This window comes from Zonotrichia albicollis, chromosome 2 (assembly GCF_047830755.1).
Source record: "Zonotrichia albicollis isolate bZonAlb1 chromosome 2, bZonAlb1.hap1, whole genome shotgun sequence".
Classification (NCBI taxonomy): domain Eukaryota; kingdom Metazoa; phylum Chordata; class Aves; order Passeriformes; family Passerellidae; genus Zonotrichia; species Zonotrichia albicollis.
In genome coordinates, this window is record NC_133820.1 from 105,254,781 (window position 1) to 105,282,483 (window position 27,703).

General features: G+C 40.7%; 2 protein-coding genes across 3 annotated transcripts in view; one reads left to right on the forward strand and one right to left on the reverse strand.

Moving 5' to 3' along the window:
* The window catches only part of RAB20 (RAB20, member RAS oncogene family), a 34,210-nt gene extending 9,094 nt beyond the window's left edge, over positions 1–25,116 (forward strand). Inside the window, exon 2 of the mRNA XM_005488021.4 lies at positions 18,152–25,116. Coding sequence (XP_005488078.2) covers positions 18,152–18,672 — 521 coding nt within the window. The 3' untranslated portion in view covers positions 18,673–25,116. The remainder of the gene's footprint in view (positions 1–18,151) is intronic.
* Positions 24,472–27,703, reverse strand: part of COL4A2 (collagen type IV alpha 2 chain) — a 143,159-nt gene continuing 139,927 nt past the window's right edge. For both annotated transcript variants that reach the window (XM_074535967.1, XM_074535966.1), the window contains exon 48: positions 24,472–26,109. In XM_074535967.1, coding sequence (XP_074392068.1) covers positions 25,855–26,109 — 255 coding nt within the window. In that variant the 3' untranslated portion in view covers positions 24,472–25,854. The remainder of the gene's footprint in view (positions 26,110–27,703) is intronic.

Genomic DNA, 27,703 nt, shown 5'->3' on the forward strand with positions numbered 1-27,703 from the left:
CCTGTGTTTGATTAACTGTAATTTCATATTCAGTACCTGAAGATATGCCTAGGAAATGAGATTTCAGGTTGGTGATTAAACTTAACTTATGCAAGTGTGCTGCAGAGAGCAGAGGTGGTCAAAGGAAGTGAGTGGGTTTTTGCTCTTAATTTGAATTCTTTACATAAGTAATTTGCTATCCTACATCACAGGAGATTCAGGATAGCTTCCTTTAGGGCAACCAACTCAATAAACATACAAGATTTCCACACCTACCTGGGAAATATCAGCATTACCTGGGTGTGGAAAGAAACAAATATGAGGAGTGCTTATTAACATGGTTTTTAAAGGAAGATATGTTTGTGAATTTTCTAGTGTATCTTTCCATCTCTTAGGAAGCAGATGAGAATGGAAGTTGGCTTTGCATGGGCCATCAAGAAGCCATTCATGGAGGATCCCTGCTTAGAGCCTAAAGACCTGTGTGAGCATTTGATGTAGATACTTCTCCCTGTTCTCTCAGCCTTTCTTTTTGATGCAGTTACATATTTTCTGTACTGTTACATAATTTAGTATTCCTAACTACTGCTTTTGTACTTCAGGAGATTCTTGCAAAATACAGAGAAAAGGTGTTGTCCAGCCATCCAACCACTTCTACATACTTATTTTAAAAATAATGGTCTTCAGTGCAGTTGAAATAAAAGGAAATTTTTTGATTTACATTCTCTCGGGGCCTCTCGCTGGTCAGAGTGACCCTGAGGTAAGTTAGAAATTCTCTTTTCCCAGCCCGGCACTCGAAGAAGGAGTCAGAACTCTCCAGTTCTCTGTCTCAAGGTTGTTTATTGTTCCTTATCTACAAAATATTTTCTCCTGTCCAGCTGAAATCTGCTCAGCAAGACAGTCCAGGCACTCAGCCTGCCCCTGGGGCAGTGTTATGTCTTTATACTAAAAACTACGTGTACAATGTTTACAATTACTTTCCAATACCTATCACCTATGTTAGACAGTGAGCTTCTACTCTAAACCAATCTGTAAGTGCCAACATCACTGCAGAAGATGGAGGCCAAGAAGGAGAAGAAAGGCTGGACACGCCCAGATCCCTACATCTTGCCCTCTGAACACCCATTTTAAAAACTCCAAAATCTACTTTTTCACCTCGTGATAAATTCACTATCATTCTACTTAACTGTTGTGGCTTGCAGATCTTCATTTAAAGTTGGTAACTTGCTCCACTTGCTCCATAACCAGAACCGCAGGCATCCTGGGCTCTGTGCCAGGGTCTGTGAGCCCCCTGGCAGGGGTCTTGGCTGCTCAGGACAGCCAGAGGGATGTCCTGGGTTCTGACAACGTTCTGCAGCTGATGACTACTTATGAGGTTTTACTAATATATAATATTCAACCATATATATTTAAATATGTGAGATTTTGTTGTGAAAGGCCTCAAAAAATCAGTTTCTCTTCTTCATCATGGGATCTGTCATCTTGGCATGTAAATCTGTACATCTGTTGTTCTTTTCTTAATTGTTGAAGGTAGAAATAAGGATCTTGTTAATATTCTAGAGGCATTTTTGCTTATATTCCACCTATCATTTGCTCTCAAAATATTCGTTCATTCAGAAAAGGGAGAAATTACCAGAATCTGTAGTGGCTTATAGGTACAAAAATAAATGAAAGAAAATCTGTGTGTAGTTGAGTCAGCATCTTGCAAGCCTCATAAAAGGGATTGTCAAATCTTGTGGTTTGCTGCAAGTGAGATTTGGGTGTTTTAAGCAAAACAAAAAATCCCCACTGGTATAATGAGTGAATTTATTTTTAATTTTTTTTTTTTTTGCCTTCCTGATACAGGCTGTTGCTTTTTAAAAAACTAAAACTCCAGTTTTGTGAAACTAAAAATGTCTAACTGCTCAGCTCCTCCAGCCCCTATCAGTATGATTCCTTCTTATTTTCATGAGACTGTAAGAGTGTCTTTAGGACATGAGCTTTCCCTCCTGCAGCAGATAGCTGTGTGTATGACATTTGTATTGTTTCCCTTATCTCCCTTCCTGTTCTTGTGTTTTGTACCCTTTCCGTGTTGTCCTGTTTGACTTCTTTTTTCGCTTCAAGTCTTGGAACCCCAGTGGAAGTGGAATAGTTGTCTTCTCTTTGAGGGGCAGGACACTTTGTGACCTAGAGATACTGTCCTGATTATGGAAGAGAAGGATGCAGTGCAAGCAAATCAGTGAGCAGTTCCCTTTCTGTAGGCAGCTTCCCCTCTTGGCAGGAGGGTTGCATGGGCAGACACTGGGCAGTGGTAGCATTGCTCTTGGGAGCTTATTTTGTTTAGAAAGTTCAGAACTTTGAGAGTTGTTCATGATTTTTAGCACTACTCCCTTTGTACCAGGTTGGAGAACAATAATGAGATGAGATTATGTACCATGCCTCTTGTCTGATTACAGTTTATTTAATTCTCACATTAATGCTCCTAAACTGTGGATATTACATATCCACATAAGTGTGCAGGCAGAGAAACTGGAAGGAGAATTAAAAGGGAGAAGTAGTGCCAGAAATGTCAAGGCCATTTGTTTATCTTAGTTAGCATAAGCTCTGAAAACACAAGTCACACGTCCTGTGATAAAATTATCCTAATGTTTTGAACAAGTTTTAAATACATTCCCACAAAACCCAGGTAGCAGCACTGTCTGGCACAGTCTCCCACTTCTGATCCTTGCTGAAGGCAGCCCACTGGATAACCAGAACTGCCTCCCGCTTTTGACAAATAGCAACTATTTAGAAGCACCCTGTGAAGAAGGTTTCAACTGGATAGAAACTGATGGTAGCTGGTAAGTAATAGAAGCAGTTATAATTTTCTTCAAGGTTAATTATGCATGAATTCATTGCTGGTGTTCTTAGTTGAGAACCTGCCTATAAATAATTGAAAATGTTGAAACAAATAATGAGTGAGCCTAATTTTATGTCCCATGTTATTAATATGAGTTTCTCTTCAAAAAATAAAACAGTAGACTTTTAAATTCAGTTTGCAAGATCCATGGCCTTTATTTCTACACATTTAGCAAAGTTTAAATATTTTTTAAATTGTTGGTGAGGGGTGATTTGAAGTTAAACTCTGCATTACAAATCAGGAACTAGAACTGTGCCTCAGTTCCATTTCACCAAAAGATGATTTAACCTTAAATAAGAGGCACTTTCCAAGTAGACCAGCTGTGAGGATCTGATACCCAGAGCTTCCTGAAGCATTTCAGATAACTGTGGTTTTTGTTATGTGTGCTAGAGTCATTCCTCACTTTGGAAACATGTGACACAGAAGGTCACTTCTTACAAAACAGCCTGGCAGCTCTCAAGTGTGTTTTTGTGTGACCTGGACTCTGTTTCTTGGAATATGAATGTTGTGATTTGAAGATGCCTTTCCTTCCCCCTCCTCACCTGGTAGTGATCACTGATGAATACCAGCATTTAGCTGCTGTCTTGCACTAACTTCAGCTTTGTAAATGTTAGGCCTCTAGAAGAACTTCTAGTTCTCTTCTTTCTGTCCTCTACTCCTAATCAACCTGGAAACATACTAGTAGGATAAAAGATTTACGGAAGTAGTGCTTGAGGGGCTGCCTACATATGAGCCTAGTAATTAATTTTCTCTTCAAAAGGAAGCATGGCCAATATACTTGAGTCCCTCTCTACACTGCAGTGCCCCATGCATGTACTGAACCAAACTGTGCTGCAGCTGTGGAAGAAGAGAATGTTCTGGCTGTGCGGTAGGGTTGGAAGGTGCATTCCCACAGACATGTGGCCTTCCAGACTGATTACTAAAGGCTAAAAAACTCTTGCTTCTGGTGGCCTGATGCTGTGGTAGAAATGGCTTGCAGATCCTTGAAACTGTCTAAATACTGAATTTCTTGCAGGTTATTGAAGGCCTCTGATCCTGGGATGACCCTGAAGTAGAACACAGAGGGCTAGGGCTGAGTTCTGCTGTCCTGTCTTTGCTGCTAGTGCTTTTAAAATTCTAACAGAAGGAATCATCATGAAAGTGGGGCTGATAGAAAATAGGCACTGCCATAGCTAATGCTCTTGTAAATGAATCTAGAATGGTTTGGGTTGGAAAAGATCTTAAAAATTATCTAGGTTCAAACCCCCTGTCATGGGCAGGGATACCACCCACTTGATCAGCTTACTCAGGCCCCCATCCAACCTGTTCTTCAACACTTCCAGGGTTGGAGCACCTAAATCCTCTCTGGGCAACAAGCTCTGAAGCTCTCCTGTGGGTCTGTGGAAGAAAGAAAGCTAACTTACTATGTTACCATGGGTGGATGTGCACAAAAGAATTTATAGCTGCTTCTTGATGGTTCGGCTTCCTGTACATAGGAAAAAGGGAAATGACTGACAGCCAGGAAGCAGAAATACATATAATGTGTTTGGGATTAAAGCAATTATATGGCAAAAGAAGAACGTTTCTAAAAGAGTAGACCATATAATTTTATGTATGGTTGGATACAAAATGTAATCCAAAGAGGGTCTGCAATGAGTAACAATAACTCTTTTTGTAGTCTCTAAAAAGTCAATTCCCTTTATTGAGATATTTATTAAGTTTAAGCTGTTTCCTCACTCAAAAAATGGTGTATTGTACTGATTGTTTTGGTATATATTTAGTTAACCCTTCTACAAAAAATCCTTTGGGGAATTTTGGTTTTAAAAAAAGAGGTTGTAATGAGCTAAGGCTGTAGCAAAGTATCTAATGAGGAAGTTAAAAAACCTAACTCAGCTTAAAACAGGGATAAAGAATGAAGAAAAACAGGAAGAATTTCTTGTCTGTGAGGTAGTGGGCAGACACTGACTTAATTCTCTGCTGAGGGCTGTCAGGAATGCTGATGAGTGGTAGAATTTCGGAGTGCTCATTGAGATACATTTAGGAGGACAATCTTAACTAAGCTCCAAGCACCCTCTTGCTTACTCTGCCCCGTGGGGATGGTGAGGAGAACTGGGGGAGTAAAAGTGAGAAAAGTTGTGGGTTAGGACAAGGACAGTTTAGGGGGTAAAGCAAAAGTTGCATGTGCCAGCAAAGCAAAACAAGGAATCCATTCTCACTTGTCATTGGTAGGCAGTTGTTCAGCCATCTCCAGGGAAGCTGGGCCCCATAATGCGTAATGTTGACTTGGGAATACAAGCACCATCACTCTGAACATCCCCCACTTCCTACTCCTTTCCCCCAGCTTTATCTGCTAAGTATGACACCATATGGTGTGAGGTATCCCTCTGGTTAGCTGGGCCCAGCTGTCCTGGCTGCATCCCAGTCTGGTGCACCCCCAGCCCCCTTGCTCTTTGGGTGATGTCACAGAATCAAATAGGTTGGACAAGATCTCTGAGATCAAGTCCAGCCTTTGAACATCACCATGTCTGTTATACCAAGACACTCAGTGCCATGTCAAATCTTTCCTAAAACACCTCCAGGGACAGCCCATTCCAATGTCTAATCACCCTTTCTGTTAAGAGATTATTCCTTAATCACCAACCTAAATCTCCCCTGGTGCAGCTTAAGTCTATGTCCTCTTGTCCTGTTGCTGGTTACCCAGCAGAAGAGGCCAACCCCCACCTGGCTGCACCCTCCTTTCAGGTGATTGTAGATGGCACTAAGGTCCCTGCTGAGCCTTCTGTTCTGCAGGCTGAACAGCCCCAGCTCCTTCAGCCTCTCCTCGTGGGACATGCACTGTTGACCAGCTCTCCCAGGTCCTTTTCTGCTGGGCCCCTTTCCAGCCATTCTGTCCCCAGCCTGTCCTGCTCCCTGGGGTTGTTGCTGCCAAGTGCAGGACCCTGCCATTGGTCTTGTTGAACCTCATGCCACTGGTTTTGCCCCATTGATCCAGCATGTCCAGGTCTGCCAAACCTTCCCACCCTCCAGCAGATCAACCCAGATCAACTTGGTGTTGTCTGTGGACTTGCTGGAGGTAGATCCACTCTCCTCATACAGATAATCCAAAAAGATAATTAACAGGACTGGGTTCCCCACTGATCCCTGGGGGATACCATTAGTGGCCAGGTGGCTGCAGCACCGTTCAGCACCATGTCCTGGGCCCAGCCATCCAGCTGGTTCTTAACCCAGCAAACAGTGCTCCTTTCCAAGAGAAGGCCTGCCAGCTTTTCCAGATATGCCATGGGGGGTGGTGTCAAAGGCTTTGTTGGAGTCCAGGTTGGCTGCATTGTCTTTCAGCACACAGGGACGGCCTGCTTGTGTGTCTTCAAGATTTCTTTTTTAGAGTATGTATTGGTTAAAGTACGTATTATCTATTAATTAAAGTTGAAATATGTATTGAAGTCTATGAGAAACAGGACATTTTCTAATACTGTGCTGCTCAGCAATAGCTAAAATATCCCTGTGCTATCTATGCAGTTTCCCAATCAGCAGCACAAATCCCAAAGCACAGCCCCATACTGGGTACTGCGAAGAAAATTGACTGCCCCAGCCAAACCAGCACTCCAGGCTAATCTCCCAGTTCCTTTTTGAGCAATATAAAACAATAAGTGTGGAGTGACCTCGTGGCCCTGCAGTGCCAGTCAGGCTGTGCTCAAGTACATCTGGCCACACATTCCTGCCTCAGCTAAGGACCTGCTCCTCAGTTTGAAGAGCAAGCTTGGTGAGGGGGTGCGGGCTTTGAAGGTCGCCTTTGAGTGACTCTGAAGTAAAGGACCTGGCAACACCCCCTGCTTGGAAATTGTGTAGGGAATTGGGCTCATCTGCAGTGCCTTTACCCCTGTGGAAAGGAATTGTAAATTAAGTGAAGTTTTCAGTACTGCAAAGAAAAACCAGCTGCTTTTAGGACTCACCCTGTGGAAAATGATTTGTTTTCTGTAGAAGGTACTTTTCTTTGAGGAAATGAATTGGTGTTTCAGCAGGTGTTAAAGCTGAAAAGCTTCTCCCAGAGGCCAGAAGTGAGTGTCTTGCCTAGGTCAGGTTGTTGTGCAGCCCTGTCCTGTCACTGGCCTCTTTGTTACTCACTGCTGAATGGGATTTGACCATCAGGCTCTGCTGCTATAGCTAAGTGTTCAGTGGTATTGCTTCCTGCAGAACTCTTACAAAGTAAATCCAAGGTTTCTTTTTTCCCCTCCCCTTATGATTTCCTTCCAATCATATTTTCCTTAAGGAAAGCTGCCAAATGACCACTTCTTTCTAAGCAGAAGTTTCAACTTTTCTTTTAGACACATTTTCAGAAGAATTTTACATCGATGCTTTTTTACTTACTTGGACTTGAATTTTTAGTTTCATTATTGCATTCATGCTTTCATTTCAGTAGAGGCATTTGGGAACTTCATGGATTTAACTAAATTAGCCTAATTTAGTATCCTGATACATTTTCAGTAGACATGTGTTGATGCTAGATTTCAGCTGGAGTCCTGGTGGAGCATTTGTAGATGGGATGGTAGTGTCCCATCAGTTTGTTTGGACCTTGTTTCTTTTGCCAGATATCAGTGTTTAGATAAAACATTTCCCTTCACAATTGTGAGATTTCAGAGAGACACAGTTAAAAACTGGTGTAATTTTTCAGTTTGTGTTGAAGGTGCACCTTGTGGTACGCTTGCCTGTCTGGCAGGCCTAGGATTAGTTCTGTTCATCCCTTACAAGGCACTGCCCTTCCAGGCAGCTGAAAATAATATGACATGCTTGAATCTTCTGGGGTTATCTCCTTTTTCAAGAAATGAACACAGTACATGAAGTGAACTAAACAAAATGAATGGTTTGAAAAAAGTAAATCCAGCTAGCTAAATTGGAAAGTTATTCAGGATTGTAGAGACATCAGTGGAATCTTTAGCTACAAATAGGTTTTTTTTTTCAATGTGGGTCTAGCCAAAGTTTTTGTTGGCAAAAACATGCTATGTAGTGGGGTTAGGAGGTTTTCTCTGTGTAATGCTTTGTATTGCTAGACATAATATGGTGAAGTTTAAAACTTTGGATAGAAAGCATATTTGTGTTTTTATGAAATGTGGTAGCTTTGGATGGAAAGCATACTGTTTCTATGGAAACGTCTGTTTTGAAATGAAAATTCTTGTGAGTTCAGAAGCTCAGTCTTAATTATTAGAATTGTAAGTTCTGATTTATTCTTGGCAGCAAGAAAAAGAATTTTGTATTTTTCTTTTATTTATGTAGTAGAAAAGATTCCAGGTATTATTTTGTTTCAGAAAAGCTGAAACTAGTGGGCTAAATCTCGTGGATAATAGGAATTTTCTCTGATACTACTTCTCCTTTATATAGGCATTGTGCAGCTGAAGGCATTGCTGATGATAGAAACCCCAAATATGCCTTTAGTCCAAAGATACTGAGTTTATAAGTCTCTTTATAAAAAATCAGTTATAGCTAGAAATATACAGACTAAACAAACATATAAGGCTGCAAATGAAGAGAGACTGATGTTATGGGGTGCTGGCAGCAGGTTAAGCTTAATTAATTCATTAATTAATTAAGGTTAAGGTTATATCATTGGGCAACAGTACATTTTGCAAGGTCCACTGAGTTGTAGTGGGTGGCAAACCAAGCTCTTGGTACCTTGTGCTGTCCCAGAACCTGTGAGCTGTTCTGGAAAGTACAACAAGTAGGGAGAGATAAAAGTCATCAAGAATTTAGGTAACATTGTGACTTCAGTGATATTCTTTTTACATTCTTGGTAATAAAATCATACAGAAAGATGGGAGAAAGGAGCTAGGGGTAGGATTTTTAGTTCAGAGAAATATGCCAGAGGCAAAGACTCAGAGTGAAAAAAAGACTAATTTCTCTGGCCTGACAAGAAGGAGGTTAAGTCATAGGGGAATACCTTTTATGAGGACTGTGGAGTTTTTCTGGGGTTTGGGGAATATGGTATTTTTTAGTTTGGTGTTTGAAGGAGGGGTGTTTGTTTTTTGAAGAGATTACTTTGTAAAGCTGAAAGTCTATAAAAAATGAGAATCTGAAAGCTGAACTCCAGCAAGCTAATTGGTGGGATGCTAACTTTCCTTTCTTTAGATACTTTATAGAATTCAAATTTCTCCTAAGTCACAAGACAAGGACTGAGTGAAATTCTATCATCTTTATTATGCAGGAGGTAAAATTTGAATGAGGATTATGCTTGGTCTCTGATCATGCTCTGTAAATGTTTTTTTCTTTTATGACTTTTTTTTCTTTCCTCTTTTATTCTCACCCATGTAAACTTGGTCTCCTTCTTTCATTGAGTGTGTCTGACAGGTCTGTCATTGGGAACCAGAATACCAGTTGTGGATTGAAAATTGATAAACTACTCTTCAGGGCTGGATTGAAAATGGTTCTGGGAATATTGAAACTAATTAATGATCAAATAATACAGAATTTGACAAGATGACTGAGGGATGTTTATTATATTTGAGCTGTGGGTGAGAAGGCTTCATCTGTGGTAATCAGCTTTTTTGGATACCTCTGGGACTCAGAATGCTCTGCAGGATGTAACTGATGGGCACCTGTGTAAGCTGCTAGGCATCTGCTTTTAGTTTAGCTGCCTTTAGAAAATTAGGCTTCTACTTAAAAGCAGATTTCTCCATAAACTATCACACTGTTAACTGTCAAAAAGACCAGGACATTTTTACCCATGTTTCAGTTGTTGGTTCTTTGGTGTTGTGCTGTGAATTAAAGCTACATGGCTTTTGGGGCTTTTCTTCCACATGTCAGAAGAGGGTGGTGACTGCCCTTTTATTTTGGAGCTTCTACAAGAACATGCCTAGATTGATAATCTTCTTGGAGAATATCTGCAGCAAAAAATTCCCAGTATTTTCTGTTTCTTGATTCTTATTCAACAGGGCTTTGTGTGTGCCTTTTTGTGAAGAAAAGCACATTGCAGCAGCCCTTATTCTGCAGATAATGCTCAGATGATCCTGTAGATCATTAACCACATCTTGCAGAGTTTGACATGTGATGTGCAGCACACCACGCTGGCGTTCTTGCATAACTTCTCAGTGTGTTATTTGTCCTAACAATAAAAGGCCCATTTAAGTGAGCTTCTTTGGAAGAATTGTTTTATGTGAATTGTGCCAAAGTATCACTTTTGGAATGTTAATTGAATTGATGGTCTAATAAAAATTAAAGAGTCAGTTAAAACTGTTTGACCTATTGGTATACTTCAAGTTTGACAAGGGAAAGATGTTCTTAGAAAGGTCAAGGGCATAAAGGGGATTTTTTCCCCAACAAATCAGGGCTTTCTTGAGTGAATTTGGCCTATAAAAACAGGAAACACAGCCAAAATATAATTATGAGCACTTTTTCCTGGTGAGAACCATAAAGAGGAGTGCATTAATGGTAGTTTGTGCTGTTGTTTATTTCAGCCAGTTAAGATGAGATGGGGTCCTGCCACCACTTAGAAATCTTAAGGGCAGGTGTCAAAATGGTGGGACCAGACTTTTCAGTAGTGCCCATTGAAGGGACAAGGGGCAGAAGGCACGAATCAAACCACAGGAAGTGTAATCTAAATATTGGGAAAATCTTCTGTACTTTGAGTGTGATAAAGCCCTGGAACAGGCTGTCCAGGGAGGTTTTGTATCCTTATCTGGAAATGTTCAAAACCTGCCTGGAATTATCTTGTGCAACCTGTTCTAGGCAAGCCTGCTTCAGCAGGGAGGTTGGACTTGATGATTTCCAGAGGTCTCTTCCAACCCCAGCCATCCTGGGATTTGTGTAACTTTCCTTTTGTAAATGCTCTAAACAAACAATAAGCTTGAATCTGTGAAGAAATATAGGCAGCATTAATGTTAGCAAAGTTATTATTAATTTTTAAAGGAAGACTTGTCTTTCAGGAAACTAGGTGAATTTTAGTGCAGAATCTTCTACGTCTTTGGTATTTGTTGGTCCTTGCTGAAACATATCCTTCAAATCTTATTTATGGCATATTAGTTAACTTTAGTTTAATTGTTATACTTTAAGGGGAGAGGAAAGAAGTAGGCTAAAATAAATCTGCATAAGGCTTTTTTCATTAATGATATTACTATTCTTATGTATAAAGTATAGCAGAATTTCCATTTCCAGTAAGTAATCATCCCATTTTTCATTATTCAGATGCCTCCTAGTGTTGCTTTTTGTTTATAATAATTCTGAATTAATTCCTTTCCCAGACACACTGATTGTAGTGATTTTTTTATTTGTGTAGCAACACAATTTGTGCTTTTGGTGCTCTTAGATAAAGCAGAGGAAGAGTGAGCTGCATTTCTTAATGCACACTGTAGATGCTGGTGTAGACCTTCTAGGGGGTAGTTTGTCTTCTCTGGGCAGAATCTTAATAGCTAATTCAGATGCCCAAAAGGATGTTGGCTTTGTTATGTAAAGGACTGGAAATAAAGGATGAGTTTTATTCTTTCCCTTGCATATTGTATTACAGACAGAATCCCTAGTAAAAGGCCTTGATGCCTAGTAATACTATTAAAAGCTTCATCCAGCTTTTCCTGAAACCTGTTGTAGATTTTCCTCTTATTCCATAGAGAATATATTAATATCTGTTAAGTATTCCTGCATAAGTTTGCTTCCAAAGAGAAAAGAGGTATGCTCTTTTAAAAAATGTGTTTAAGAATTAGCCTTTGTCACAGCTCTTCACTTACTTATCTCTGTGTATTTTCCCTAGATTTTTGTTTCTATCATAATTTAGATTCCCTAGTAACAGAGTTCACATATATTTTTGGATGTGCTTTATCCCAGACACTGTTGGATCACTGGTGGTAGTTTAGTAGTCTTCTTTAAAAAAATCTCTCTTTATTATTTTTATTTATGTAAAAGGTACAGTTTAATCTTTCAGGATAAAAGTTATGCTCTGGAACCATAGCTCATAAATTTTGATTATAGTGCCAAGGCATTTCCTGTTTTATCAAAACTTTCTCTGCTTCCACTTAGATGATTAGTTGGATTTTCTTGAGTAACTTTATCCAGTTGTCCAGGCAAAAATCAGATCTATTAAACTGAATTTTTAGTATTGGATAGACTTCTATTCTATAGCCTGCCAGTAGATTGTATAAAAATTCTGATTGTGAATTCAGTGGGAACTAGGTTATAGTGACATAATGTAATGCCACTTGATGGTGCTTTTACATATTTTTGTGTTTTAAATCAGAGCTAAAATGAAAATGTTACAAAGACTGAAGTTGTGTTAATTGTTTCTATTTATTTTGAAAGTGTTTTTAAACAACCTCCATTTTCTAAGACCAGACCTAAGGGTGTTAAGGAATTAGTAGAAAATGATGGTGCAGTGTGCAAGTTCTAGTCTTTCTAGTCATTGATTTTTGTGTCCAAGGGGCACATCTGTTAGTGGAAGTGTGGTATTTCTAGTACAATAATTAAAGCTGACTGGAGGACAGGGCTCAGTTTGATTTCTTGTCTTGCTTAAGTGAGAAGTGAAAGACTGCTTCTGGTTCGTGTGGGTTGTTTTCTCACACTGAGCTGCTGTTTTGCAGAAGGAGATCTAGAAGACTAGAATAATTCATGTTTGTAGACTGGGGATGTTTGCAGGGTCTTGGCAATTTCAGACTCCTTCAGAACCCAAAGCATTTGCTCGTTAAGTAAAAACTGCATGGATTTAAGGGAAGAGATGATTTCTTTCACAAATTTATCTTCTATTACAAGAGAAAGATTCTTAACAATTCAGAATAAATTGTATTTAGAAGTGGAGTAAGCATGTCTTAATCATGTATTGCTTTGCGCCCACTTTCTTGACTGTTTTTGATGTTTTCTCTTTGGAGAGCTTTATGAAAGAATTTTCCTTTGTTCATTGTTCACTTTACCCATGTGGTTGTTATTTTCTTCTTTCATGTGTAGCTCTTTCTACTTTAAAACATGCAAGTAAAGCCCTTTGGGTATTAAGATCACTACTCTCCTATGTTTATGCTATATTCTGCTTTGGCCAAGACATACACATCTAATTTTAATAACTTAAATAGAAGCTGCTAAAATAGGGCACAGTTCATGCCATGAATGTTGATTCATATCTAAGTAATGAGTATAAACAAAATAAACGTCATCTTGTTTTTTGGCAGAGCTAGACATCTGTTGCATACTGAGGCTTCAACATATGCAAGTAATGCAGCTTCTGTAATGCAGCTTTGTAAATGTAAAATACTGGATGAAGGTGGAGCTGAAATGAATTTTATTGTTACTCAGCTGTAATTGTTTTTGTGGTTGGTGGTTGTTTTTTTCTGGGGAGAGGTAGGGGGTGTTGTGTTGAAGTTTTTTGTTTATTTGGATTTGTTGGTTTAATTATTTAGTTTCCTCTCTGTCTCAGAGACTGTCATTCCATGGGGAATTTTGTCTTGAAGAAAAACCAAATGTTGGCATTTTTCTGGCAGATCAGGAAATCATGTATTCTGACAGCTCCTGGACATGTAGAAATTGGACTCTCCAGTCCTTTGTGACTCATGTTTCCACAAATTTCTATTTATGTAATCCTTGTTAATCCTTTGGGATGGAGAGCTTTATTTTTATCCCCAAGTAACCACAGATGTAGTCCAGTTCTTAACAGAGCTCCTGACTTCAAGGGAAATATGATAAAGCCACCTACAAGAAATAAATACCAACCTTGAACAAGGTAATGAAGAACCCTGACTTCATCACTCTCAAAACCTGACTCATATGTGGGCAGGAGAATTTTCCTGAAACCCTTAGGGACCTTTACTGTTTGTTCTTTGATAGTCATTACAATGCTTGGTATATGTGCTCAAATAGAAATCTCAGTTCCTAGCAAAATTGTTTCTCCTGATGTCCTTTAAAGGGTCACAACTTTACTGCCTTGTCTGTGAACAGAAAGAAATGTTGTTCCCCTTTCAAAAGGGATCTTTGTCTACCCTTGTGATTGAGAGGATGTTCCTGCTGAGGTAACTCAAGAGCTAAGGGTCACCCTTTGAACCTTCATCTACTGCAGCTGAACCCTCAAAGCTCACTTCTTTCTAATACTGATTTCTGTGCTGTGTCATGGGTGTCATGCTTTCTCTTTTCTTTCCTCTTTGAGCTGTCTCCCCAGGGTACAGTTCCTGTCTCTCTTTGTGTACACTCAAGTTCAGACTCCTACAAAGCAGAAAGAGAATCTGAAAGACAAAAGCTAGCTGATACCTTGTGTTTCTGTTAATTCCTCTCTACTGTTCCGATTACAGTACTGCACAAATCACAGTGAAAATCCCTGGAAGGTCCCTGGTTTATGGACTGAGCACTTCCTGGGCAGTTCTGCAATCTTGTGCAATTTTAACGCAATGGTGACATGCCTCTGTAGCCCACCTTTGTGTGCCTTTCCCCACTACATATTTACCTTAGGAACTGAGTTGTGCTGCCACTTAGACTATGATATCAGAGTAGAAACAGTACTTTTTCAGTACTTTATTGAAGACCTTTTTTGCTCTTTAATAGTCATTGTGCTTTATTCCCTCCAGACTGAAAGTATCAGCCTTTTTTGCATTCTTATACACTGAGAGATATAAAACTTCTTCTAGTAGAAATTGTGCCACTTCAGGAGTTGTGGTGAAAGCCTTTAAAGAGGTGGTGGGTAAGGAGCTTTCAAATCTGGCTTCTGCTCTTATAAACATCCACAGCACCTTCATGGGCTACTTGGGATACCACCCTCAGGGGCTGTGGGCAGGCAGAGAGCTCCAAGCGCAGCATTGAGGTGCTGCTGTTGTCAGTGAATGCCACAGCTGGAGGGGATCAGGATGCTTGGATGGGCTGTGGTCCCATCCAGAGAAAGCATTCACAGGGGCTGCTGCCTTCCAGCTGAGAGGTCCAAGTGCAGTAGGAGGCCTTAAGTTCAAGTCTTAGTACACTTTAAATCTAGCCTTGGTTATTTGTCAAGCCAGCCTCTTGCAAGGTCTGCTTTTTCCTTCTTTCTCTGTTAGGTTCATTACGAACTTCATGGTACTGAGGTCCATTTGGCTCAAAACTCTTGCATTTGTTTATGACAATCATTTCAGGACTTGGAAAATGCTCGTTGGTTGTGCTGCCTCTGAGTGGCTGAAGTCTCCAACAGGTCTTTATATACTTCATCAAAGACCTTCTGGAAAGCTGATGGTGCTGCAGATAGGGATACAGATGTAGGGTTATTGAACTGCTCTAAACACGACAAAATATAAAGATGAAAAGGAAATGAAAATTAGTTTTTGGTTGCTTAGTTTTCAGAATTTTCCCTGATGTTGTGCCTTTGTTGCTGATTCAGTGGTTCTTGCAATTCCTTTGACTGCAAATTATTTAATAGTTCTTTCACTCTTCTCTCTTAACTTTATTTTTTTGAAAAGACAAAATTGTTTAATTGTTGGTTTCAAGGCTTACCACTTACTAATTGTATAAAAAAATATGTGGTTGGAGTGGGACCAGATGGGTCCAGAGGAAAAAATAACTGTCTATAAGACAGGGATGGCTGTTCTCATGCAGTAACTTTTTCATCCTAATGTCTGATACTATTTTACCTGACACCTTGAGTACATAAGTTAGTTTAAATACTTTGTGTAGTTTTGGGGTTTTTTCCGTATGTAGTGTTGTTCCAGCCCATAAGTGTCAGAAGTGGTCTGTACAAGGAAACTGTTACAAAAATACATTGTGCGGTTTTTCCTGCATGTTGATTGTGCTGTGAAGGTGACCAGAGGAGACTATCCACAATTCCTTTGATATAATTAGTTTCTTATGCAAGGTAAATTCTCTACTGTTTCTTTCCCCCTTTCAACAATGTATTAGTTATAGAAGTAGTCAGTTGGTAGTTGCCATGTAAAAGTGTCATGGTTTATATTATGCTGTGCAAGATTAGATTAGCATACAAATGCCATAAACAAGTAATAGTACTGTTCTACTGCTTGGTGCTGTAGCAAATTATTCTGGGGGCTGCATTTTATGGTTTAGGCATCTGAAGTGGGAGGGCAGGGGGAGATACATGTTCCATTGTGGTTTCCAGACCGCAGTATAATCAGGGTTCGGGTGAGAACAAAATCGGTCGTGGTGCAAACTTCTGTTGAAAACTTGGGGACATTTAAAGACTCAGTTGCAGTGCAGCTGGATGTACAACTTTAACATGAGATTGGAGAAAAAAGCATAAAAAGGTTGACCTCCTCCATCCCCTGCATTCTAATCTCCCTTGCCATTACTTAACATAACTAAACAAGGGTGTAGCTAATTTTTTTAAACCTCCTTTTTTCCTACCTCCATGATCATGGGTTAAAGAATTTCTTTTGCTGAGGGAAAGCAAATCAGAGGTTATACAAAATTGCACTGAAGCAATTTTCCATAAACTTTCCCTAATGATTTTCTGAATGCTGTTCACTGAACTTTTGACCTCTGCAGTGTTACATAACTGCTACTACCAATTTTTCACTTTGCGGGAAAGTATTTAAATTACGCGCATGTTTTTGATGTGAAATCCTCATTTTCTGTGTGACAAGAAAATAACTGAGGAACAACTATTTATTTTTTTCAGCATTACGCCTGAATTTATAGACATCTGTTTCTACCCTTTTTTCCAATCATTCACCAGCCTGAAAGATCCCACAATTTTTCCTCATGCAAATGTTTCACATACTTCTGAGCATTCTCACCAGCTTCCTTTTACCCTCTGTATAGTGAGCTCTGCACCTTTCCAAACCTCTCTCTCTGGCAGCTGCCAGTTTCACTCAGTGTGAAAAGTGCAATGAGATTTGGATTTCATGTTCTAGCTTGAGGTTTCCCAGATCTGTTTTACTGATAATGATGAGCACTATCTCTCTTCTGGCAGCCGTGGAGTTCTGGGGTTTGTTGAAGGACTTACTGCAGTTCTGTTCCCCACTGGAGCTGGATTCTGAGTTCCTTTCACAGAGTGCGTGTTCACATGCAGATGTGTTTTCCCAATGTGCGCTGACCTCCATTTTTCAGCATTACTTTCTTCTGCCTTTCCTGTTCCACCATCATTTACCAGGATTTCATGATGAATCATTGATGGTGATGAAATAGCTCCTGGTGGTCAGTAGCTTTGTGCAGAAGATGCATGTAACCAGATCTCTTCCAGATTTTCTATAAATGAAGGCTCTATGCAAAGGGATTGTATGAAAAGAGTTGGAAACTGATGTTGATTTTCAAATGTTCATAAGCATGTAGTTAGTTGGCTCTTTTTTTCTCTGTTCATTCACATTTATGTAGTGATCTGAGGCCAACTCTGATGGTTGGTTGAAATCTAGTGTGTTTTATCTTTTTCTTGATATTGTCTTGGATAGTAAAACATACAGCATATTCTTCAGCTAGGAAGTATTTGGGGAAGGGATCAGTTCTCAATAGGAAGGAAAGCACAGTTTGTCTTCTGCCTAATTTCCCTTAGTCCTGTTGCAACTACTGAAGAACATTATTTGCTTCCCAGGATTTAACAAAGAGTCACTTTTGTCTTACAAGAAATGAAGGACACCATCAAAGTTTACTTGGAAGTGCTGGAAGATAGTCCCTGAATGGGGAGAAAGAAATGTTTTAACTGTTGATTATTGAGCAATGACCAGGGCAACTTAAAATATTAATTTCTCTTAGAATGTATTAGGATTTTCTGTATATTGTATGTTTAATACTCTAAAAACTGTGTGAAAACTGGTGGAGGGACAGATGCCTATCACTACAGGCTGGATAGCACAAGACACTTTTCCTGTAAAGCCAAGGTACCTGAGAACTGTGGGCATGTAGCATCAGACTATATGGCTTACAAAATCCTTCAAAACTTAGGAAGAAGTGGATTACTGATTTTGATACAGATTTCTGGACTAGATATACTTGAAAATGCATGCTGGATTTATAGGAGTAATAAATTCTAGCAGAACTTGAAACAGTAGAACTTTTTTGTTGGTAGATGGTGAGGTAGATGGATGGGCCACCTGTGGGTGCAAGCAGGGTAGTAGTTAATGTGACATAAATCAGCTAGCATGCAATTTAATAAAAAAGAAGCCAGGCTTTTTTTTTTGCTCTCTGCAAGTAAGAATGCTGCATGAGCTTCCTTGTTCACTGTTCTCTACAAGAGATTCCCTTCTCTGAGACTGAGCAAGCAGTGAGCAGAGCTGTTCTGTAGCACTGTTGCTCTCTTATGGAAAAACAGAAGGAAAAACCTCAAAGTGCTACAAATAACCCATTTTTATCTTCACTGCTTCGTCCAGACTTGTGAAATTGGTTTAAAATTCCTTAAACTCTCTTAGTTGGTCAATGATGTGTTTTCCAGCACACTAACATTTGCTGTGTTTAAACCTTTGCCAGGACGGGAGCAGTTCCACGGCCTCGGGTCCATGTACTGCAGAGGAGCAGCTGCTTTGATCCTCACGTACGATGTGAACAGCCTCCAGAGCCTGACGGAGCTGGAAGAAAGATTCTTGGCTCTGACAGACAGTGCAAGTGCTGACTGCATTTTTGCTATTGTTGGAAATAAAGTTGACCTCAGCGATGACTGTACTTCAGCACCGGATGAAAACAGACCCAGGAAGTCTGGTGCCAGCTGTGGCTCCAAGGTGCGAAAACAAGTCCGTGCAGAAGACGCGATCGCGCTCTATAAAAAGATACTGAAATACAAAATGCTAGATGAGAAGGATGTTCCAGCAGCTGAGAAAATGTGTTTTGAGACCAGTGCAAAGACAGGATACAAGGTGGACTACCTGTTTGAAACTGTGTTTGACATGGTAGTCCCAATAATCGTACGGCAGAAAGCTGAGGGGCCGCCGCAAACCGTAGACATCACGGACTACAAGCCAGCCAAAAGGACAAAATCAGGTTGTTGTGCCTGAACCATCTATGTGACGTGGAAAAGGGGAGGGATTTTTCACTCCAGCAGAATGAGGAATATGAACTGCTTGCAGTTGACCAGAAAGGAAAAGTCAAAGAATAAGTAGAATAAAACGGTGTGTTAAAAAAAAGAAAAAGAAAAGAAACAATAAATATTCTGACCATTAAAGGCTTCTGGGAAGCTCTGTGTATAAAAAAAAAGGGAATGCAGGTGAAATTATGGAGTAAGACTTGCCAGTTTCCATGGGCTCTGAAGACAAGCGGTGTGTTATTAGAATGGGTAGTGACAATCATTTGGACAGATTTGAAAGATTCTGATTTTTAGTGACTTGCCATTTCATGTTGCATGTAAATGATCTGTTTGTGTACTCTTGAAAACTTTCATATGATGATCTTCTTTTCCCTTACAATTATAACTTTGGAAGACTGAAGACACAGTACTTTCTTATTCTTAAGGAAAAAAAAGAAAATCCAGGTATATTTATATTTGTAGCTAATAAGTCAATTGCAATCTTTTTATGTCAGACTTGATAGCATATGATTCTATTAAAATGATTCTGAACTATTAAAATTACTGTGGATATGTACTGTTCATTTGGAGACTTTATTAATGAGAATTCTTCTTCCATAGTGAGCTTTCATGTGTTAACAAGCAGTATCCCAGCTCTTGCTGTTCTAATTGCAAGTTGCAGGAGGAAGTTTTTTTCTTTCTTTCCATTTTCCCCTTGTAATTCTTTTTAATGTAGGTGGGTTTTGGGGAAGAAATCAATCTTATTTTGTCTGTATTTTTGTTAAAACCTCTTTTTGGTGCCCTTTAGGGGTCTCATTGTGTTCAGCATCTGTGTCTGTCTCCTTTCCCACTCCTTAGTTGTTCTCAGGCAGAACTGCAGCTTTGATTTTTATCAGCTATGCATGACATTACTACCTGGAGTAGTAATTACCTCTACCTGGAGGGAAGTGAAGACTGATGTTTTCTGATGTGAAACAGGCTAATGCAGGAGGAAGGGAAAAAACTGCTTTTTGCGGAGTAAAAGGCCCATGAAGGAGCAATAATGAGGTACAGGTTACTCTCCTGACTGCAGTAAAAAGGTGTGGCTAACACTTAATACAGCTCCTGGAGTTTCCCAACCCTCTCAGCTACAAAGAATGTACATAGTGACCCAGGAGCTTACACTGAACTGAAGCAGAGTGAAGAACTTCTGGTTTTTAAACACACCCTGAGACCCCCCCCCCAATCCCCCCAAAACCAGCCAGCCACTCAAGCCCAAAGATGCAGCTTGCATATTTTCAGTTTTGCAGAAGTCCTGTGTGGGGACTTCATCTTCCTTTGGGTGCCTCTGGTACAATTTTCTAAAACTAAGGGTTGGTGGTTCTTATGCTTTGTCACTTCCTGTCTCTGTCTCACCCAAATCACAGTTGTTCCATACATAGGGAGAAAATTCCTGAATAAATATTAAATTAAATTTTTACTACATGTATTTAAAGCACCTTTTTTTGGAAGTACATCCTATTGAGTGGATTGCTGCAGAGCAGTAGCTTTATTTTCTGCTTTTCTGCTTTCAAGTTAATTCATAGTACACATGTAGTGGGGAAGAATGGCTTGAGGGAGAAACCACTCAGCATTATATAATATAGTCATAGGTTTGGGTTCAAAGGGACCTTTAAATGTCATCTAGTCCATTTCCCCATGCATTGAGCAGGTAGGTCTTCAATTTCATCAGGTTGCTCTGTCCAATGAAAACGTGAATATTTCCACAGATGGGGCATCTACCACCTCTTTGGGTGGTGCAACACCTGTTGCAGTGTTTTACCAACCTCATTGTCAAAATGTCTTCCTTGTATCTAGTCTGCACCTGCCCTTTTGTGGTTTAAAATCATTACCCCTTTTCCTATTGCTACAGGCCCTACTAAGGGTTGTAATCTTTTGGGTTTGCCAGTGGCTTGCAGACACCTACCAGTGTCAGAGACTAAACAGCACCTGAGCTGTGGTATTTTAAAATGTGTATAATTAGAAACCTTCTAGCCATTAACAAAATTCCAGGGGCAGTATGTAGTCTTCCCTCAGGACTGGGAAGAGACAAACAGGCTGCACTCTCAGTTTTGTGACCAAAGGGTTCTGCAGACACACCTGTGAGAAGTCCAGCACTGGCTTTCCTGCTTCTGTTGGCAGCTGAACCTGCAACACATGCTGATTGCAAGGTGAAGCATTTTGGGAGATGTACATCTAGAAGGCACAGAATAGAAAAAATAGTTGTAAATTTAACATCCAACACTTCTTAAGGTATAAATATTTGTAATTGAGTTGCACCAGCACTTGATTCATATGAGATGTTAAGTAATTCTTAGTCTTTCTAAAAGCTCCAACTTGAGTGTTTTCACCAAATGAGATGACACAGGAACCAGTCTTGTGTGCTGCACTCTTGCCCTTAAGGCTACACTTGTCTGGTGTGATGTTCTTGTTTTTTCAGTGTTGCTGGCTATTGTTCCTTGAGAAATTTCTGGGTAATGATGGGATGACACTGTACCAGCCTTTGTGAGGTCATGGGATTACAGGACACAACCTGGGAAGTAGTTGTGTAATACATGGGAGCTGTTGAAGAGAGCTCAGTTGTCTGGGGCTGGGCCTGTTGTGTCAAGGGAAGCCAAGGGAAATCCTCCCTGCCAGGACTGCTGAAGGTAGTTGAAAGCATGGTCTAAGGACTCTGCCTGCTGTGCCAGGGAGGGGGAACTCATTTGACAAGTACTTATTCCCCTGCCCATCTCCCTGTGAAGTGATCATATAGTGAAATAAAAGAGGTGCTATTTTTGGCCATGCTGGGTGAATGTGAGCTACAGGCCAGCCTGTGCCTGAGGTGAGGGCTGAGCCAGTCTGACCATGGGGAGGATCTGTTCCAGAGTGGTTGGGAAGGATCCATCCTGTTTTCTGCCCCTCACAGGCACTCATGGTGCAAAATGGAGGTTGCTATGGGCCCTTGACAACCCCAACAAGGCTACAAGTCTTGCGGGGGCCACAAAAGAACCTCCTCTGCCAGTGCCCATAGGGCTGGCAAAGCTTCCCAGACTCTTAGGTACGTCCTTGCCCACATCCTGGTGGGAAGCACTCCTGCCTGTTTCTGCTCCTCTGTTAGTGAGTCATGGGGTGCTCTGATGTTGCTTCTTTCCCTTGTTCAGTAGGGTTTAGCTGTTGTGTACAGAACAAGTGCAGGGCCATGTCCCCACTCCCCCTCAGCAGGTGGCCATGTCTGGTCCCCATGTGGTTACAGGGACAGCTGCTGCCTGCACTTGGGTGCTCTTGGCATCTTGGCAGTGACCCCTCAGCCTCTCCTCTGGCAACAATCTCACACCTCCTGTGCCAAGGCCATGCTTGCTGCTTGCTAATTTTCTATTTCTGGCAGCCATGGACAAGCACAGTCATATAGGGTGTGAACAGAGTCTGGTCATTTGGTCAATAGCTCTGAGGGAATAATTGGGGTCAACTCGTGTCACTATGTTGACTTCACTTATATCAGTGTTAATACACTGATGCGCTAATACCTATAGAAGGAAAATACAACCTCATTTATCTTCTCCAGGCTTGGCAGCATGTTATACTGAACATGTTTTCAAACAGGAAAGTGTAGGAAGCATACACCATGCTTTGAAGTAGAAGATGTGGTCAAACTGAGGTAAAACATTTATGATTTTTTTTACATCCTAGGCTGGAGCACTCTAGTTCAGTAAAAGGATAGTTTTGTTTTGCTGCAGCTGAGTTTTTCCTATAGAGAGGTACTTTAGCTTCCTGAAAGTGGGTTCTACAACCATAACTGTGGAATGGTTTGGGTTGGAAGGGATCTTCAGGAATCATCTAGTTCTAACCCTCTGGCCATGGGCAGGGACATCTGCCAGCCACTCGAGCAGGTTGCTCAATGCCACCATCCAGCCTGGCCTTGAACATCCTTGAGGATGGGACAGCCACAGCTTTTATGTGCAACCTACTCCAGTGTCTCACTACCCTCGCAGTAAAAAATGTCCTCCTTCTGTCCAATCTAAACCAAACCTCTTCCAGTTTAAAACTGCTTCCCCTTGCCCTGTACACTACAGGTCTTTTTAAGTCTCCTTTAGGTGCTTTGAGGCTGCTCTAAGATCTCCCCAGAGTCTTTTTCAGCTGAACAACCCCAACTGTCAGCCTGTCTCCCTAGGAGAGGAGGCAGACTTGCAGCTGAGAGGCAGTGTGACAAGTCAGAGTCCTTCCATGCAGTGCTCTGGATGAGCTCACCAGGTGCAATCCTCTGTGTGCTGTGAGTGTTCCACGTGTCTGTGTGCAGGGCTCCCTGCCCTGCTCTGGGCTGCGATTGCGCGGCTCTGGGGAAACACAGCTCTGGGCACACGCACCTGGAGCACACGACACACACCGAGTACAGAAGCTCAAGCCTTCTTAGCACCCTGTGGGTTTTATGGTTGGTTTGTCTTTTCCCTGCACCATGCTGATGTGTTCCACTTAATGCTGTGCTGGGACCACTCTGAACAAATTTGTTAAGATCAGCTTATTGAATCAGAGAAAATGAAGAGGCAAAGCAACTTTTGAAGGAAGAACCATGTGCTGAAGTTTTATGTGCAAGAGCAATGATCTTTGTAGGAAGATTAGGCAATATATTAGCCATGAAAATCCAAATAGTTTGCTGCTGTTGTTGACATAATCAGTTTTTACAGATTTGTTTAACCTTGAGTTCTCTTAAAACACTGAATGTGCTGCATTGCCAGAGTTGCATGCTGTACAACCCACAAATGATAGTTTTATGATAATCCCACAAGCACTGCTGCCTAGCAATGTGTGGAAGAGGCAAGTTGTGTGTTCTTGGGTATTTATTATTGCCATGTTTAAGAGATTTGGCAAATATGGAAAAGATTTAGCCCACGTTGACTGCAATGCTTTCAGTACTAAGAGTTCTATTTAGTTGAAATAAATAATAGTGTGATAAGTTTGTTCAGAACTAACGCAGGGTCAGAGAGCTCATTTAAAGCTCAGGTAATTTCTCTGTTTATGGCTATATCTAATTATATGAGCAGCTAATGTAGGTCAGACAGTGTGCTAGGTAAGTACCTGAAGGCAGCCTACTAGAAAGATGGCAGGGGACTTTTTACAAGGCCATGTAGTGCCAGGACAAGCGGGAATGGTTTCAAATTGAGAGTAGGTTTAGATTAGATATTAAGAAAAAAATCTTCACTGTGAAGGTGGTGATGCACTGGAACTTGCCCTGAGAAGTTGTGGGTGCCCCATCCCTGGAAGTGTGTAAGGCCAGGTTGGATGTCACTCTGAGCAACCTGGTCTAGTGAAAGATCTCCCTGTCCATGGCAGGGGGCTTGGAACAAAATTGTTTTTATGGTTCCTTCCAGTTCAACCCATTCTATGATTCTAACCTTTAACTTAATTTATATATATATATATATATTTTTTTTTTCTGTGGAGGTAACACTTGTCAAGTCTGGTAAATGTCGGTTTCCTGAACACTGTAGAGTATGAATAATGGTTGTTTTAATCTGCAATGCCACAGTTTATTTGCTTTTATCATTCTAACAACAAATTAAATACTATTTTACTTGTTCATCTTAAATAAGTGATTTTAGAGACAGCTTCCCTCTTAGATCTTTTTAAGTGCAATGAAACAAACAAGTGTTCTCTGGTTGAAGAGTCTGAGTTTCAGTGGGAGGAGTTTGCTGGAAGTGCTTTTTTAATTCCTTAGTGCAAACAAAGTATTTCAACAGAGTAGTCCATATGCATTGTATGGAAAAACACAGTTTACAAAATAGAAATCACCAACAAATAGAGATGTAGAAAAAAAGGGTTTATTTATGATACAGTGAGGTTGGAATGTAATAATAAAAGCCAAGAAGCACCTGAAGCAGGAGTGAGGTGAGTTACTGAAAAATCACTGTCGTTGCTATAAATATTAATCAGATTATGTGAACATTAAATTTGTAGCTGATCCTTTTTTCCCTCCTCTCTTGCAGCACTGATAGACAACTTTGGGCTAAATTGTTTCTTTCTACACAAGAAGGAAAGAACTAGCCATTCTTGCAATTATCACCCCTTTTCTACAGGAAAGGATGATGCCAAATAAATGCCTTGCTTCTCTCCCCTCTGCTTTTGCAAGGATGACTCTGTGCAGGTTGGGATGGTGGCTATCCCACTGCCACTTGTCCCCAGCTGCCAGGACAGGACACATTAAAGAGCCAGCTGGCAGGGCTGCCAGTTCTGTGTTTGAGGGTCATGTGGGATCCAGCACTCCTGCACACCCTACCCTGTGTGCTGCTCCAACATGATGTGCCTAAAGCCTGTTTGTGATGAGTGGCTTCATTTGGGAGAGAAAAAGGTGCAATGCAAAAACCAATTGCTGCAGCTGTGGGGGTGGTGTGACACAGATGAAATGTCCACAGCATGGTGGGGCAAGGGATGGTTTGGCTTGGAATATGTCTAGGAAAAACACCATCAAGCTTGTAAAATAAAATGCTAATCTTCTTCATGTAGACTTCTAACCAAACTGAAAGACTTGCATTTTGTGATTTTCTGTTTTTGGGAGCCTATGGGTTTTGTTACTGGCAATGGTTAAGTGCTAAAGCATGGTGAGGCTTGGGAGAAAAAAAAAGATGGTGTTGGGTGTGTTTGAAATGCCCAAGCAGAAAATACTAAAATGCAAATTAGGTTTCAGTGCTGGACATGAGCATTTTGGACCACAGCATATTTTCAGTATTTTGCAACAATTTAGGACTTAGATCATCCTGTGTTAATTTATGGAACTGCAGCTGTTAGTGTTCACTGTTGTGACAAATACAGTAAATAGAAAGAAACATATATTCTCTTCAGGTAAAGGTAGTGGGTATCTGACCAAGGAAACCTTTTATTACTGAAGTTTTTTTGGTGTTTCAAAGCTGTATTTCTATCATTTGGCAAATGATTTAATATTAGACTAGCAAAAAATGTGTATATATTCTGCATAGTGGGAGGACACACCACTAGATCTGTTCGACTTAATTTGTGTTACACTTAACTTGCTTTTATAGACATTTAAAAAATTACTTTCCATTCAGCTTTTGAGGTAATAAGTTAAAAAAAGCACCAACATGATTTATTCAATTGTCTAACCACCTCAGAAGGCTCCTCAGTATAAGAACTACGTGATAAGGAGGGTCCTTCTACTGTGAGACTTCTATAAGTTTTTCATACAGACTTGACATCTGCTGATGTGGCTTCGGATGAGTCCTGCCTTGAGCGTGTCTCCCGAGGGCTTGCTTTGGAAGGGCTGGTCGATGGTGGTGAGCCAGAAGCTGTATTTGTTGGCAAAGTAGTGGCAGGTTCCGCGGGCGCCGTTGCATTCGATGAAAGGAGTGGCCCTGAAATCCTCCAGGCAGCTCCCGGGGGAAACCAGCGACTGTCCCCCGCCTTCATCACCAGCAGCAGTGTGCTAAGGGAGACAAGCAGGGCACTGTTCAGAGCGCAGCCTCAGGCAGTGCTGCCATCAACTCACATGTGTGAAAAGAGAAAAACCATTACGATTGCTCCCAATTCTTATCTCCAGAGCAGAAAGTTGGCCAGTCCTGCAGCTGTGTGAGGGTTTGCCTATGCTGTAACTATATAAAGCAGCTAGCCCACGTGCTAATGCCTCTTTGAAATCTTCTAACAAACATCTTTTCTGTAGTTAAGATTCTCACTGTTGGAAATCTTAGAATTGGAGAATCATTTGGGTGGAAAGGGCCCACTGGAGGTCACTTACCCCAGTTCCCTGCTCAAACCAGAGCTGACACACCAAAGCTGCCCTCAGTTGCTCCAAGGTGCTGTAGAGTTGTTAATACCTCTAAGGATGGACCTCCCACAACTTGTCTGTGCATCTTGCTCCTCTGTTTTACTTGTCCTCATTAAGAATAATTTTTGACCATATATTTAATTCAAACTTCCCAAATTATAAAGTCTTACTCTGCATTGCATGTGAGGAGCACTGCAGAAACAGAATTAACTGCAATACAATAACTAGTTCCTTAAATGACATGTTTTTTTAGCAGTGAATTACACCAGAATCATGCATCTTTACACCACTAAACTGTTGCCTTTGACAGGTTCTGTGATAATGAACTGAATGTTGCTTTTCTTCTGTCAAAGGTATTACTAACAAAATGGGCATTTTTTCTGTCCCTTTAATAAATATACAGCTGTGTTTTTAAGTTATACTGTAGATTTTTTGTTAGGAACTGAAACAATCTGTGATATAAAAGAAAGCAGCTGGAAAATAAAGTTCTTAAACAGTTTTGTAAATGTAGGGAATGTAAGAGGCAGCATAAATAATTTCAACTTTGAGGCCTCTGCAGTTGGAGCTGGAAAGCAGACAGTAAAACCTGCTGATGCTATTTGAGCCCTGGGATGGGAGCAGCCCTGCGTGGCAACCTCAGGTTGAGCTCTGGTATTTCATGTTTGGTCTGTAAGCTCCAACTCTATAACATCTCTTCTGGTATTCACTACGGCTTTTTATCCTCCTGCAATGCTTACCCATATAGGATGTGCGACAGTGGAGTGCCCTCACTACATGAAATCTCACGGACTTCTCTGGCTTCTTTGGGCAGGCTGTGCTGACTGAGGATCGTCCCCTTACTCAGGGGAAGGAGGTGACAAATTTAAGCCAAGGAATTAAAACAGCATGTACTCTGAGAAAACCATAAGTGTGCTCTACGTCTTCCACAGTTGCCTGAGAAGCAAAAATGCATGCACCAAACACTTCATTTGCTCCACAAGCTAGCTGGGAAAATGGGGATTTTTCTCACAGTGCTGACAGACTTTGTTCTGGCAAAAAGTTCTTGCTAAGGTGACAACTTTGCTCTTAACAATGCTCAGTGTTTACATGGGGCTCTGCAAATATTTAATTAATTCTTGGCATTCTTGTGAAGGAACTATGAGATTGGTATCAGGGCTTTTTATAGAAGCAGAAGAAAGGTCAAACACAGGGATGGTAAAAAATTTGACCTACTCTCTCAAAATGTAGGGATTTTTTTTCCTGTACCTAATTTTGG